Source organism: Excalfactoria chinensis, chromosome 1, assembly GCF_039878825.1.
Source record: "Excalfactoria chinensis isolate bCotChi1 chromosome 1, bCotChi1.hap2, whole genome shotgun sequence".
NCBI classification, from domain to species: Eukaryota; Metazoa; Chordata; class Aves; order Galliformes; family Phasianidae; genus Excalfactoria; species Excalfactoria chinensis.
Window position 1 is genome coordinate 177,765,515 of NC_092825.1, and position 14,115 is coordinate 177,779,629.

The 14,115-nt window shown below is 34.5% G+C and overlaps 1 protein-coding gene across 28 annotated transcripts in view; it reads right to left on the bottom strand.

Moving 5' to 3' along the window:
* The window catches only part of DLG2 (discs large MAGUK scaffold protein 2), a 981,657-nt gene that overhangs the window by 579,995 nt on the left and 387,547 nt on the right, over positions 1–14,115 (bottom strand). For 17 of the 28 annotated variants that reach the window (XM_072326883.1, XM_072326882.1, XM_072326881.1 and 14 more), the window contains one exon: positions 11,261–11,341. The exons of the other annotated variants lie outside the window; for them this stretch is intronic. In XM_072326883.1, coding sequence (XP_072182984.1) covers positions 11,261–11,341 — 81 coding nt within the window. The remainder of the gene's footprint in view (positions 1–11,260; positions 11,342–14,115) is intronic. 28 annotated transcript variants of the gene reach the window in all.

A 14,115-nucleotide genomic window follows, 5' to 3' on the forward strand; every position in this document is an offset into this window, starting at 1 on the left:
ACTATTTGTGTAAAGATGTGTTTTATCTACTTTTAATCACAATGAATTGTGAAAGAAATGACACACATTTTGCAGTGTGTCTCTTGCAAACAGGTATCCATATTTAACCAGTAATTGTCATCCTTTATTCCCCAGAGAGAGATAATTTGACATTCCTGGTACTTCAGCATCCACAGGCACAGTAGGCATTTAAAAACTTAAATATCACAATCAAATAAGTACTTCCCTCTTAATTCTCTCTTCACATTTCTTGCTTCCATGAGGAAATCAACTACATTCCCATGCTTATAGAAAAAATCCCTGAGATAAACAAAAGCACAGTGATGAACAAATAGAAAATCTGTCTTCCTTATGGATCTGACCCACTTTTTCCCAAAGTTACTTTTCAGTCTCTCTCCACTGAATTATGCTCTGCTTTATGCTGTTAGATCTACAGACTGCCTAGGCCTGTTAAGGATATATTGTGTAATGCATATTTATGGTACTCAGTCACAATAAACAGCATGCAAAATGCATGCAATGTCATTTTGTGTTCAGCAACTCACAAAAATCCTGGAAAGATGACAAGGTTTCGCTATGCTTAAGACTGCTGGTCAAAAGAAATGTTTGGGAAATCATCTTTAGAGTAAAAATATTTTTTAGTTCTACCTGGAATTGACATGTGAGCTTTGTTTGGCCCTTATCTATGGCTGACAGTTCAGCTAATATAAACTGTCACATCTTAAGCCATCGTTTACATTTCCACCACTTAAATTCTAGGTGCTCAAAGAAATGAGACAGCCTAACTTGAGTATGATCTACAAGCTGTGGAGGTACACATCTCAATCCATTCCTTTGTTCTGAGGAGACAAAGGGAGAAAGGAAATTAAAAAGGGAAGGGAAGGGAAAAGAAGAGAAGGGAAGGAAAGGGAAAGATGACTAGCACCTATAAGAGTTCCTTAAAACTCAAATGATTCTATGATTCTATGAACATATTGCAATAGCCCATTTTATTACATTGGGATAGCCTGAAAGTCCCAACAAAAAAAATAAATAAAATAAAATAAAATAAAATAAAATAAAATAAAATAAAATAAAATAAAATAAAAAAAAGATATGACAAGGGAATGAGTTATAGCATACTGCAAAGATGAGGATTTAGATCTGCTTTGTGTTCTTCAACCCCGTGAAACCAAATAAGTACACACACTTGCTTAGATAATTGTTAGGGTTGAGGGGATGGTATTTAACTCAGGTTAGATGGCAATTACCTTATTAGATTTAAAAATTCATAAGCAGCAGAAATGGGAAAAATAGTCAGCATAGTGATTTTTGAAAAATTATTTACATGAATCTGTTGACTCCATATTTGCATAGCCTACTACTTATCCTGAGCAATTCATATTTGAATAAGCAAAAAGACCAATAAAATAAGTTGCATCATATGAAGACAGATCTATATAGAGAGTATGTTACACAACACATGCAACTCTAGGCCGTAGAGAATTTCTGCTGTGCTTACCAGTCTAATGAGTAAGCCAGGATAGATCCATGTCTCACTAATTTCTAGGACTGAAATACCAGTGTGTTTATCAACAATATCTCAGTGTAAAGTAAGATCTATTTTAATATACTTCAAAACAATAATTGATTCTGGTGTCATAGTTCTCAAATAACACCACATCTGCATAAGCAGTGTAGGATTTTAGCCACAATATGAAGTAATATTTCTTCACTTCTTCCATGAATTTGTTGGTATCATCTGCTCTAAGACAGTAACAAAACTCAGACCACATTTTTCTCTAGAGATTTTCCCATATTAAGGAATGAAAGCTAATTTGTGTTTTCGATGTGGTTCAATCTTAGCCTTGCTGCAGATTATTGTTGCATTTCTATATCATACAGTCAAAACAGACTTAGAAAAGCAAAAGGGAAGGAACTTTAATCAGTTAACATTACATCTTCTACTCAGAAAACAGCATACACCTTTTCCATAGTTTATTTATTAACATTTTCTAACTCTTCATTCTCATTCTTTTTGTATGGTATCTGGTATCACAGGTCTGCATATGATGTCTCCCCACAGGATGTTTTAATGTATGTTTCTCTAATTTGCCATCAATATCTCCTTTGTCTTCTGCTCGAATATATCCACTGCCACTCACCACTACCTCAGCTCATTCTCTATGCCAACAGATCTGTAAAGCTCAAAATAACAATAAAAGTGTCTTTAGAAAGCTAAAATAAGAAGAAACTTTTTACTTGTTAAGATCAACTACTCATTCAAAAGCTGCCTCTCTCCCAGCAGTCTAAGCACTGACATTCATAGAGAAATGCTGGAATTTGATCACCAATTATCTAATTTAAACTGCTGAATTACTTGAAATAATGGCAGCAAACAGAAAACACTGAAAAGATTAAGAAAATATCTTGACTAAGAACTCAGGAAGTCATGCGGTTGTTTCAAAAGTCATGCAAAGGGTTTTATTCTCTGTAAACATAGGTAAAATTTCTACCTGCTGATAACAGGCTCCAATCATCCCCAAATTACAGTTCTCCTTTCCTTACTGGGTAAGAATGAGTAAGATTTAGCCAATTCTAATAGATCTAGCTTTTTTTCCTCATTATTTCTTGAAATTGCCAAGTGAGAGCTCTGTTAATTCATCTGTAGAATGAATGAAAAATAGTTACTGACAGAAGAGTCAGGATAAGAATATAGGAAATGTGTGGCCAGCATTTAACAACCAAGTTTTAGTCTGATGATCCAGCCCATGGTGTAAGGAACACAGCCTATATCCATCAAATATAAAGAACTTTTTTCCCCATAAACTCTGTTTTGTAGAGCCAAAAATGATCTTAACAAATTCTTCAGAATATATAGGGAAGAAATCTCAACCCTTTTGTCCTCAGGCATCTGGTATACAAAAATCATGTGAAAAATGCCCTCATAGTTTCTTCCATATGAATATTTGAACCTACTCCTTTTGCACATGTTAAATGCCTCCAAGCATTCCCAAAAAGGAGAGTAAAACCAGACCCTGTGCAAGTTCATTTTCCCACCAAGTCCCCAGGAATGGCAGTTGATATCTGGTTGTGGAACACCCTACAAATCTCCTTTTCTTTGGTGTGGAAATTAATTTAAAAGTGTAAGCTGAGGATCTTCCTATTTGCATTGTAGGTGAAGATTATTACAGAATAGATAATTTATCTCTGTTGTTTATTTCAGTTCTGAAAATGAATTTTATTACATGAGTAATATTGGAAAGGTGCATCATCAATTACATTATTATGATATAAAATGTTTGTAACTTGTTTCTGCCAACAAGGACTTGCCAGAATCAAGGGAAGAAAAGGCAAAAATAAAGTGAAGTGGCCAACAGCTTCAAAGTACCCAGAAAAAAACAACAACGAAATAGATAAATAAAAAGCAACTTAGCACTGTAGAAGCGGAAATGAAACAAAGGAAAGTAAAAGCCATACTAAATATTAAGAATGACAGAAGTGTGGCTAAGAAACAGGGGTCCTTAGAACTGGGATTTTAAAATGTGGTCAGTCCTTAATCTATAATTTCACCCTTCAAAGTCAGTCCATAATTAATTTCAGTGAAAGTCACAGAATCGTAAAATTACAGATCTTCAATGTGGGCTTTGAGTAACAGATTAAATGTAGTTCAACTTCTGCTTGAAGCAGGACTGACTTCTAAGCTAACAGAACTGGCTCAGGACCTCTTCCTTCATTATTTTAGAAGTCTTCAAAAGGAGCTTTGTAAATCTGGAATCCAGAAGGAGAATTTAAGCTAAGAAAGACAATTCTTTTGATGAAACTTATAAGAAAAACTGGAGAACCCGATCACTGGAAATTTTGTTCACTGAAAATAAATGGATATTTCTAAAAGGACAGAGGTATACAGAGGTTACTAGGTAGGGCAGAAACTCTCTAGATACTGAAAAAGAAGAAAGAATGAGTTATGTTTGTATCTGTAAGGCTGTAAATATAAAACCTGGACCCTGGAGGTGTTCAAGGAACATTTGGATGTTGTGTTGAGGGACATGGTTTAGTGAGAACTATTGGTGATGGGTGGATGGTAGGACTGGGTGATCCTGGGGGTCTTTTCCAGCCTTGGTGATTCTGTGATTCTACTATCCTTTGAATTCTGTAAGTGAGAAAAATATCTTTGTTCCCCAGTTAACTCAAGTGTTGTATGTTTTCTTGTTTTATTGAGGTTTTGGGTGCAAATGGTGTTACAGAACAAAGTCTTCCACTGTAGAAGTTGTGGCCATAAGAGTTGATCAGTTCACTCTTTTTTTTAGAGCTGTTTCTATTCATCTGGTAAAATTCTCCATATATTACTAATTCTTATATATTTTTATTCACAGAATAAGCATTCTGGAAAAAAAGCTATATATATATGGTACTGACTATAACATCAGGTAAAACTTTAAGGCATGTATTTTTATTTTTTTTTTTAACAGGGGTACATGCACTTGGTGTTAAATTACCAAGAAACTGTGCATTTCTCTATTGTGCCAAAAAAAGGAAAATGTGATGTTTCCTTGAAACATAACTGTGCTGAAATGATTACATTTTATCATGATTGCTTTTGCTCTGGGAAATATTTTTTTCAAATAAGATATAAAAAGAATTCCATTTGTAGCAATAAAGCTCCTAAAAACAGTTTATAGAAACAATCAAAAAGCCTTGGGCTATTTACTGAAAGATCGTATATTATAAATAAAATTAAAGAATCAGTTTTTACAGCTCATATTTCATATCATTCTTTCTTCTTTTCTGAATTGCTGAAGATTTGCAAGTATGAAGCAGTGAGACAAATCATTTCCATCCATTAGGTGGAGATTGAATAAATTAAAAAAATAAATTGAGAAGTTACTGAGGCAACCAGAATCAATATAATGTAAAGGCACAGAAGAGTACACTTTAAGTTATAACACACATCTTTTTCAGAAGGATTTTCCAATTAAATAGTTATTTACCTTAAACTACATGTCATATAATGACTAATTTCTGAACTTAAGTTAAAGAATTACATCATTCGCAGTGGTGATACCTCAGATATCATAAACAACATTTTGAAATATTTAATCAGGATGCTGTCTCCAGAAGCAATAAAAGTACTAACGTATGTTTCTTAAAGAAAATTATCTGATTGGTTTTTAAAAGTTCCAGAAAACAGAGATTTCAGATAGACTCCAGGCTCCTGAAGTTTTCAGAAGCTGAGTTTCTGAACTTCTTACTACTGTTCAATGATGGCTTTACGTAATATTGGAAAGACTGTCTATTAAATTGTAAAGTTATTAAGATTGCTGGCTGTGAAAGCTATTATTATTATTATTTATAATGTTATTTATTTATTTATTTATTCTTTAACCCAGGAAACTCGGGGTCTGTTTTTCAGTGTTGAGAACTATTTTTAGCTGTCATGATGGAGCATATCCAACCTAAGCTAACATCATACCTCAGTAATCAAGAAATCCAAGATGTTTCAAGTAATCACATAATGATGAAAGTGTGCTTTAGCTTTATTCAAAGTAAATTGATATTAAAAAAATAAATAAAAATTTAGCATGGCAAGTCTATCATGAGGGGAAAAACATCAAGAGAGTATAGAATATTTGGGTATTATTAGTTGAGCACATAACCTTCCATAGGAAAGAATGGGAATGCAGGGGGTTTATTTGAAATTTGGTGACTCCAGTTTCACTGGCTAAGGATGAGAAATAAATTTCCTCTTCCTTTAAAGGTTTAATTTTTACACCAATGTAAATCATCTTTCATCCAAGCTGCCAAAATGTATCTAACTTTTTCCATGAGGCAGTTAGTATAGGGGTCACAGCACTCGTGAATGAACATGGTTTCCTTTGCACGGAAATATGGAGTTTATTCAATGGTGTAGTGAGGTTAGAATTTATTTCAGAAACCAGGGTTAGTCAATGGTCATAACCACACATCGGTTCCACAAGAGGACATAGGAATTTGAGTTGACAGTAATATTCAGCAATTCTGGTTTTGTTTCTCAAAAACACAGGAAGCGCCATATCAACAACATATCCAACACAGGTACCTCTTTGGTCAGACATAATTTACAGAGTTTTATACAGAACTGATTATGAGACTGCAGCCATTGTCTCACAAAACAGTTCTATCTGAGCTACCAACCTCAAAGGCAAATCTCTACCTAACATGATTTAAAGTACCTGATCTAAAACCCCCTAATTTTTAAAGTTTATATAATGGAAATGACAATTGACCCAGCACCATAGAATACAATTATAATTAACAGGAATTTTTCAGAAAAATTGCTGTATTGCCTTGGGGAAAAATGTAGGTCACAGCATCAATTAAAAGCAGAACAACCTTTTCATTGCCTACAAAATATTAAACTCCAAATAATTTGGTTGCTGTAAATTAAACCCACACTGGAATGGAAAACATTGGGAATAGTTACTGCAAAGAACTATTTCAAGATGCAGCATTTACTTTACTCATATAACATGGGGAAAAAAAAAAAAAAAAAAAAAAAAAGAGAGAGAGAGAGAGAAAACACTGATATTAACAATATTTCTTATCAGTTTTTGTTTGATTGTTTTTGCTTTTTTTTTTTTTTTTTTTTTTTGGAAAACTATTAGCTGCAAATTCATCTTTCTTTAATGTTGGCGAGATGCTAATATTAAGCCTCTGCAGGAAATTATGTGAGAATTACTAAATCAAGGATTAAAAGCAGCAGTTACCTTTGCTTCTGACTGCATAGAAGATATAAGATTACTTCTGACTCAAGGGTTCAGTTTCAGTAACTGGAAGATTTGATGAACAATCTTGCATGTTAGAAAGTGGAATATAGAAATAAATCATTTCAGACAAAATATGAGTCTCTGAAGGGAGGGGCTGACACTGAGAATTCATTTAAAATGCTTTTCTAGCAGTACTTGAAAGTACAAGTGATAACTGCTAATGGAAGCCACTGCAAAATTTAAAGAATTCTAGTTTGAAAGAGTTGCCAACCAACAGCATCCCACTAACTTCCTGTTCCAGAACAACAATTTTCAGTAGTACTTAAGTCAGAAGAAAGCTCAAACAAAATCTTTGCTTGTTCATCTAGATATTTAGAATACTTCATCTAGAAAGTTAAGTAATTTGAAGTTTAATCATTTGTTTCAAAGGAAACAAATGTTTCTGCTTATGTTGTGTGGTTGAAAGATCAGCTTCATGGTGGTGAGCCAACCTGCCTGAATAAGATCTGCCAAAGTCCTGCAGAAAAAACACAAAGGAGCAGCAACTGACACAATGAGAGGAAGGACTAACAAATTGATAAAACATACCTCCAGATTCTCTACTGCTCATGCGTATTTATGAATAATAATAAGGCACTGCAGGCAATGTTAGATGTAATACTCATGTAATGTTTTCTGAACAAAAGTTCTTCACCAAGAAATGAGTTTACAATTCTGTAATAACATAGTAAATTTCTGAAAAATTAATTGAGGACTTATCTAAAAAGTTACAGTAGTACATATGACCCTGAATATACAAAGGCAGTGAATCTATAATCAGAAAAATCCACTTGCATACAGTCAGCTTTTGAGATGAAAACTGTGCCTCCAGGCAAGATTATGGAGCAGATTGTCTTGAGGGAGATCACGCAGCATGTGTGGGACAACCGGGAGATCAGGCCTAGCCAGCATGGGTTCATGAAGGGCAGGTCCTGCTTGACCAACCTGCTGTCCTTCTATGATCTAGTGACTCATCAGGTGGATGAGGGAAAGGCTGTTGATGTGGTCTACCTAGACTTCAGCAAAGCCTTTGACTGTCTCCCACAGAAAGGAAAAGGGAATGTGAATACTTCCAAGAAAAGAGAAATAAAGTGAACCTAAGTAATTCCTAAGATATTTTGACTTTTTTTTTTCCCCCTGGGACATTAATAACAGAAGTATGGACTACAAGTATCATTTATTTCATTGTATTTCATTATTTATTTATTTATTCGGGTAAGTGGCCAACAGAAATAATTTCTACTGAAATTTCATTGCATAGCTATACGAAGCATTCAATTGATTCGAATTTGCAATGAACCGCAGATCTCATACTGAGTTTAATGAAAAATTAGAAAAGCATTCCTAACCTCCATTCATCCACAGGAAGGAAGGTAAATGAAAGTAAATGCTCTCATTAGACCTTGTAATACAATTCCACATATCTTCATTTGAGCTAGTAGCTGGGGAAGAAAATGATAGACTGCCTTAGTCAGATGAGTTGAATCTCACTCAGCCCTATCATCTAATCCCACATTCCTTCACTGGAGAAAATTTTGCTGAGTCTGCTGAACCAACAAACAGGTGCCTAAAAGATTCAGGGCTCAAAACAGAGAGTATTGCTGTATCACTGAGTTTAGCCTGATGTACCACAGCTCATAACTCTGACAAAAGTATCTCAAATAAGAGTGCGTATCTATTTCAGAAACACAGTGAGCATAATTTGTCCTGCATCCTCACTGCTGAAAAGCCCTGTCCAGCACTAGTTTGGCTTCATTCTAATATGTATTCTTCTGTTCTTTGCTGAGTCAAAGAATCCCCTTATTCCCAGTGTGCCCGCAGAAATACACTGTCATTACGAGAGAGAGAGAGATAAGTCTCTCTCTGGAGCACTTCTCCTCTGTTCTAGTCTCTATTCTCTCTCTGTAAATACATATTCAGTAATTTTTAAAGGTATGGACTCTAGGACTTGGCACAATATTTATATTATCTTACTGTTGTTTCATATACACCTGTAATCTTATTCTTCTCTTAATTGTCTAACATTAAAAGAGCATCATATAAACCTTTGCTAAGCTGCCCATTCTTTCCTCTGAAACCACCTCAGAGTCACCTGTTTCCAGGTTAGGGGTTCCCTCACTGTGTGAGTGACATTTCTTCCCTCAGGCTGTATAATCCTTCACTTCCAGTTAACAATCACTTCTTGTTTGAATAGATTCTGCAGACCAGGCCAGACTGTATCTGGACTGCTCCATCTGTCTGCTCCCTCCTCTCCTCCTGTTTTTTAAATCTTTTCATTATCTACAAATCTTGTCATCCATGAATTTGTGCCGCCTTCCAAATCATTTGAGTTAACATTCAAACATGTTGTCTACAGCCAGTTCTGAATGATGGAGGACTATCGCTCAGTATTTCCATGAAAGGGCCATTTATCATCTCTGGTATTTTCCAACGTCAGCTAATCAGTCGTTAATGAATATTACTTTGATAAAGAATACTGTTATTTATTAAAATAAGATAAAATAAGATAAAATCAAATGTCTTACTAGAACCTTCATAACATTTAGGGACATTCATCGAACAAATTCACAGCCTGAAATGAATAACTAATGTGGTTGCTTCGTTTTGAACCTATACTGGATATCAACTTATTCTAACCATAAATTTATTACTATGCTTCCTTTCTTAGCTAAATATTCCTTAATCATGCTAATATTTTTGCCAAGGATGGCATCCAGCCAACCTGCCCTGCAGTATATATGTATATTTTTAATTTTTTTTTAAATGAAAATAAATAGCATAATACTCACACTCTGGAATTTCAAAAATATCATCTAACATATCTCTTCAGCTTGATTTTTTTTATGGCTCTTAGGTGAAAGTTATCAAGTAATGAGCTTTCTGATTTACTTATTTTATCACCAGCAGATGTTGTTTAACATGCTTTTAAAGATTCAGTGCTGTTTGCATGGTAGGGACACTGGATCTCCTACTACCATATGGGCTTGTTAAGGAGCAAACAGCACTTGCCTCCTACTGTGTGCCACTCAGTATTGAAGAGGTATCAGCTTTTTGTTCATCTTTGTGTGAATAAATGACACGATTAATTAAAGAGTGACTGACTATCTTCATTTTTCTTCTTTGAAGAAGGCGTTAAAAAAAGCAGTAAGAATTAGTTATGTGCACCCAAAATAAACCAAGCAATTAATTTCATTAGACTGTTTTAAAAATCATAGTAGGCAGAAACAGAATGTTAAGACACAGACAGTAAGAGTTCTTATTCATTATATTTAACACGGAATTCAACCTGAAGTGCCCCATATTTTTTTCTCTATTATTTGTGAAAATTACCTAAACATCATTAGTCATTGTAAATTGATATCCACCTGGCAGACTGCTCTGCAAGGGTCACTCAGAATGATCATCTGTCTATTTATCCCTTTGTCTTGCTAACTCTGAAATCAAAAGATAGCAATTTGGACATCAACAACATATCACTGCAGACTACATTTACCAGAAATAACCCATTAGTGCGCATTATCCTGAAATCTTAACCTGTCTCCTATTCCTCCTGAGATTCCAAAGGACCCAGCTGGCAAGAAACCAAAATATCAAGTTTCTCTCATGTCTATTACGATAATAGCAGGAGGTCATACACTGAAAGCTGAGAACACAAATGCAGCATAAACCAAATCGAATATTTTGATAACAGAAATGTGTGGAGGTTTGTATCTTCATGCAATAGAGTTATTGGCTTTTTTTTTTTTTCTTTTTTTCATTGTTTGTTTGAATTGGAAACTGTAATCACTTCAATGATAACTCCTTTGCTGAAAAAACTCTTTGATAAAAAGAAATATCTTCATCAGTGCTGTTATCTGTCAGGTTTCCCAAGTCCATGACAGCAGCAACATTCAGCATAAGTACACTTAATATTCCTTTTCTATATCCCAGGTTGGTCCTGCCTGCTACGGCTCATAAACTGATTGTATCACTGCTAGGCCAACAGAAAATAAATACGTTTCAGAAAGATAAAACTGAAATTTTCCTCACCATATGAGATATCTAACATCTAGGCATTTATAACTGTTATTTGACTATAAAGAATGTGTAGGCAATGGAGAGAAGTTTAGACAGTGGAGAAAGACAATCATTTTTAGGACACAATCTACCTCAATCTACAGGAGATATACAAAACCAGTATGAACTGCAATCAGAAAGAGTCATTTACTATCATGACAATAGTGTTGACTTGATCAGATGTCAAAAGTCAGGTGAGGCCAAATCTTTTTTTCTTAAGAGAAAAAAAAAAAACATATTTTCAGTTTAACTGCTGTGTAGCTGAGGCAAAAATTTTATGCCTCAGAATCTTGTCAATTATTGAGGTGTTCAATAAAACAATTTAAGAAGGGAAAATAAATAAATAAATAAATAAATAAATAAAGGCAAAAATATGAAGCAGTCCAGAGACTATTTCCTTTCCTCACTTTCATCCCCACAGCTCAGTTCACTACTCTCACCTGTGCATTAGTCCATTCCATTTCAGGGAAAGGTCCCAGCTGAAGGCCTCTACCTGTGGGATTCTCTTCCTCTTGGCCTTTCTGGAAGTACATAGAGACATCTACTCAGGACATGTTCCAAACTCAGATTTTTCATTATGTTTGCATATGGTTCTTAGTTGTGTACTTTTGCTTCCCAGTTTGTTTTTCAGGGATGAGGAGAATTTGTTGCTATTACTGCTCTGGAAATTACTCTGGCATACCATCTACTCCTTTCAAGCTGTAAACTGGTATTAATATACGCTAAACTGCCCACAGGGTTTTTAACAGAAATGAAAAATCATTAAGTTCGATAATATTCAGTGTGTTATTGATTATAAATACTTGTGGTATAGTTATTTTTCCTTCAAGGAAGAACAAACAAGGGAGAAATACTTTACGAGAATTAACACTGCAGTACTTTATTTCAGTATATTTTCAGTATGGAACATCTACCAGTCACAAGTAATTATTAGCAAATCAAGCAAAAATGCTATGAAGGGATGAATAAATACTCTCTTTTCAGTCCACCTCTTTCTACCTAAAATTAGAATGAATCCTGTTTCTCTTAAATTTTAAAACCGGTTCTATATTATCATTAAGAATTTCTGGTGTTTAAGAGTACGAGACTATGCATTCACTTTTAACCAACATTGGGCATTATTTATTTATTTATTATCTATCTATCTATCTATCTATCTATCTATCTATCTATCTATCTATCTATCTATCTATCTATTTACTATGAAGAGGAATATCTGCAGTGAAATGAGCTCACACCCCTAATTTGGCACGAGCCAATACCATTGCAGAAAACAGGAGTTCTTATCAACCAACGTTATGAGAGAGCCCCGTAACAGGGAGAGCTGTGCTGCGAGGATCACAGGGTTTGTAAATAATCAAACTACTTTGCTCAGCATATATTAGCTACTTATTTTTCTCATAGAATATTTATTTCCTAGAGTACTGGAATGCATTTTTACAAAGTTCTTATTCTTTACAATGATTATGTAAAGCTTAAGCTCATGTTGTAGCATATTACTTTAAGGATTTTATATATATATTATTAAAAATTATAACTTTTTAAATGCAAAAGGAAAAAAAGCACATTTTTTTTTCATTCTCTCCTGTAATATTAGGACATTTTACTTTCAAGTACTATTTAAACAAGACATTCAGGGAAGTCTTGAGACACTGTCAGTATAGAGGATGGCTACCAATTAAAAAATACAACAATGGGTGTACAACATTTTATTGTTAAATATAATCTGAGAAAATAGACTTCTTGCCCCAGTTTTAATCATTATTAGTGTCATAAAACAGTATTATTAAGAGCTGAGGTTTGTAGTCATGCTGTCAAATTTCAGGTAGTAGGATGTGAGCTAAGAGCAGAGTCCTTTCAGGCATGGGAAACTCCATTCTCAGAATGGTTCAAAGCTAAAAGGCACTGGATCATCTTTGATGCATTCGTACCATGGTCAGGATGGATTTAAGTCTGAATATTCAATCAAATTCTTTTGGACGGGGTATTTTGACATGATGAAATCTGGAGTAACTTTTCTTACTACACAATGTAATGTACAGTTTCATAAATGCAGAAGAAATGCTCGTGGGGTGCTACGAACTGCTCTGGGCAGGAAATATCAAATGCAAGAACACTAAGAAAGGAACATTTATATGGACATCATTCACTTAAAAGGAGTCAAGAAAGAGGTTCTGCTGCAAAACAGCTTTCTTTCAAAACGTTGTGCATAGGAACATGAATTATAACTATTGAGCTGTGAGAGAGAACAGCAGAACTGTATCATTTGGGGGATGGTGTGTTTTAAGATAGGCACTGGATAAAAATGGGGGAGACCTACATAAGAAGAAAAACAATAATGTGATACTTAGAATTCACAGCCTAGAAGAGACAGGATATTACATGGGGATAGTGATCAGTTGCTTCCACTGAGGCCAGAATCTCAAGAAACCACCCTAAAGTGACTGCAGTGAAAAAAGCCTCTAAGTACTATGATGCTGAAACACCGAAACAAAGTCTTTCCAGCCCTTCAGACTATGATTCCTTAGCTATCACCAATCAGAACTTCAGGTTTCCTGGTAATTTCAGCAAGATTATTTGGGAACTAGTGGAATAATAGCCAGTCAAAAGGAAGAGGCATATTTCTCATTACTATGTGCTAATTAAATACATATGATGTGTATATATATATATATGTTTTCAAGTCCATATTGTACAAATTGCACTGAGAACAACTATGGTGTAGAAATGCGATCCCCTTTGTAAAATACACTCTTGAATAAAAGGAAGCGAAGGAGCATTTATAAATAGAAACATTTATAGGCTTCATAGTGTATATTACAAATCTGACAACTCTAAAGGTGAGCAGGAGTCTCACAAATATCACTTTTCTGTTGGCATTAGATGTATGAAGTTATCACTTTGTCTCCAGCTGCTACTTCATAAGGATTTCTTCAAGGGGCTAGAGCACCTCTTCTCTGAAGAAAGGCTGGATAATTCACCTTAAAATCAAAGTTCTAAACAAGACCTGAGGACAAATTGGATTGAATGTCCAACTATTCCATTTTTTAGAAGGGTTTATATATATCTATATTAGAGGACTGCCTGGAAAATTGTCTTAATCTGTGGATTAAGGTAGAATTCATTTCTTGCCATAGAAAAGGAATTGCACATATGCAGTACTTGGATGTCCCTTGGTCCTACAAAAGTACCTTCATGCAACATCAGACAGTATCACCAAATCAGCTACTCAAGAAAAACTGAAAAATAATTTCTTTCTGAAAAACAAACAAACAAACAAACTATATATATATAT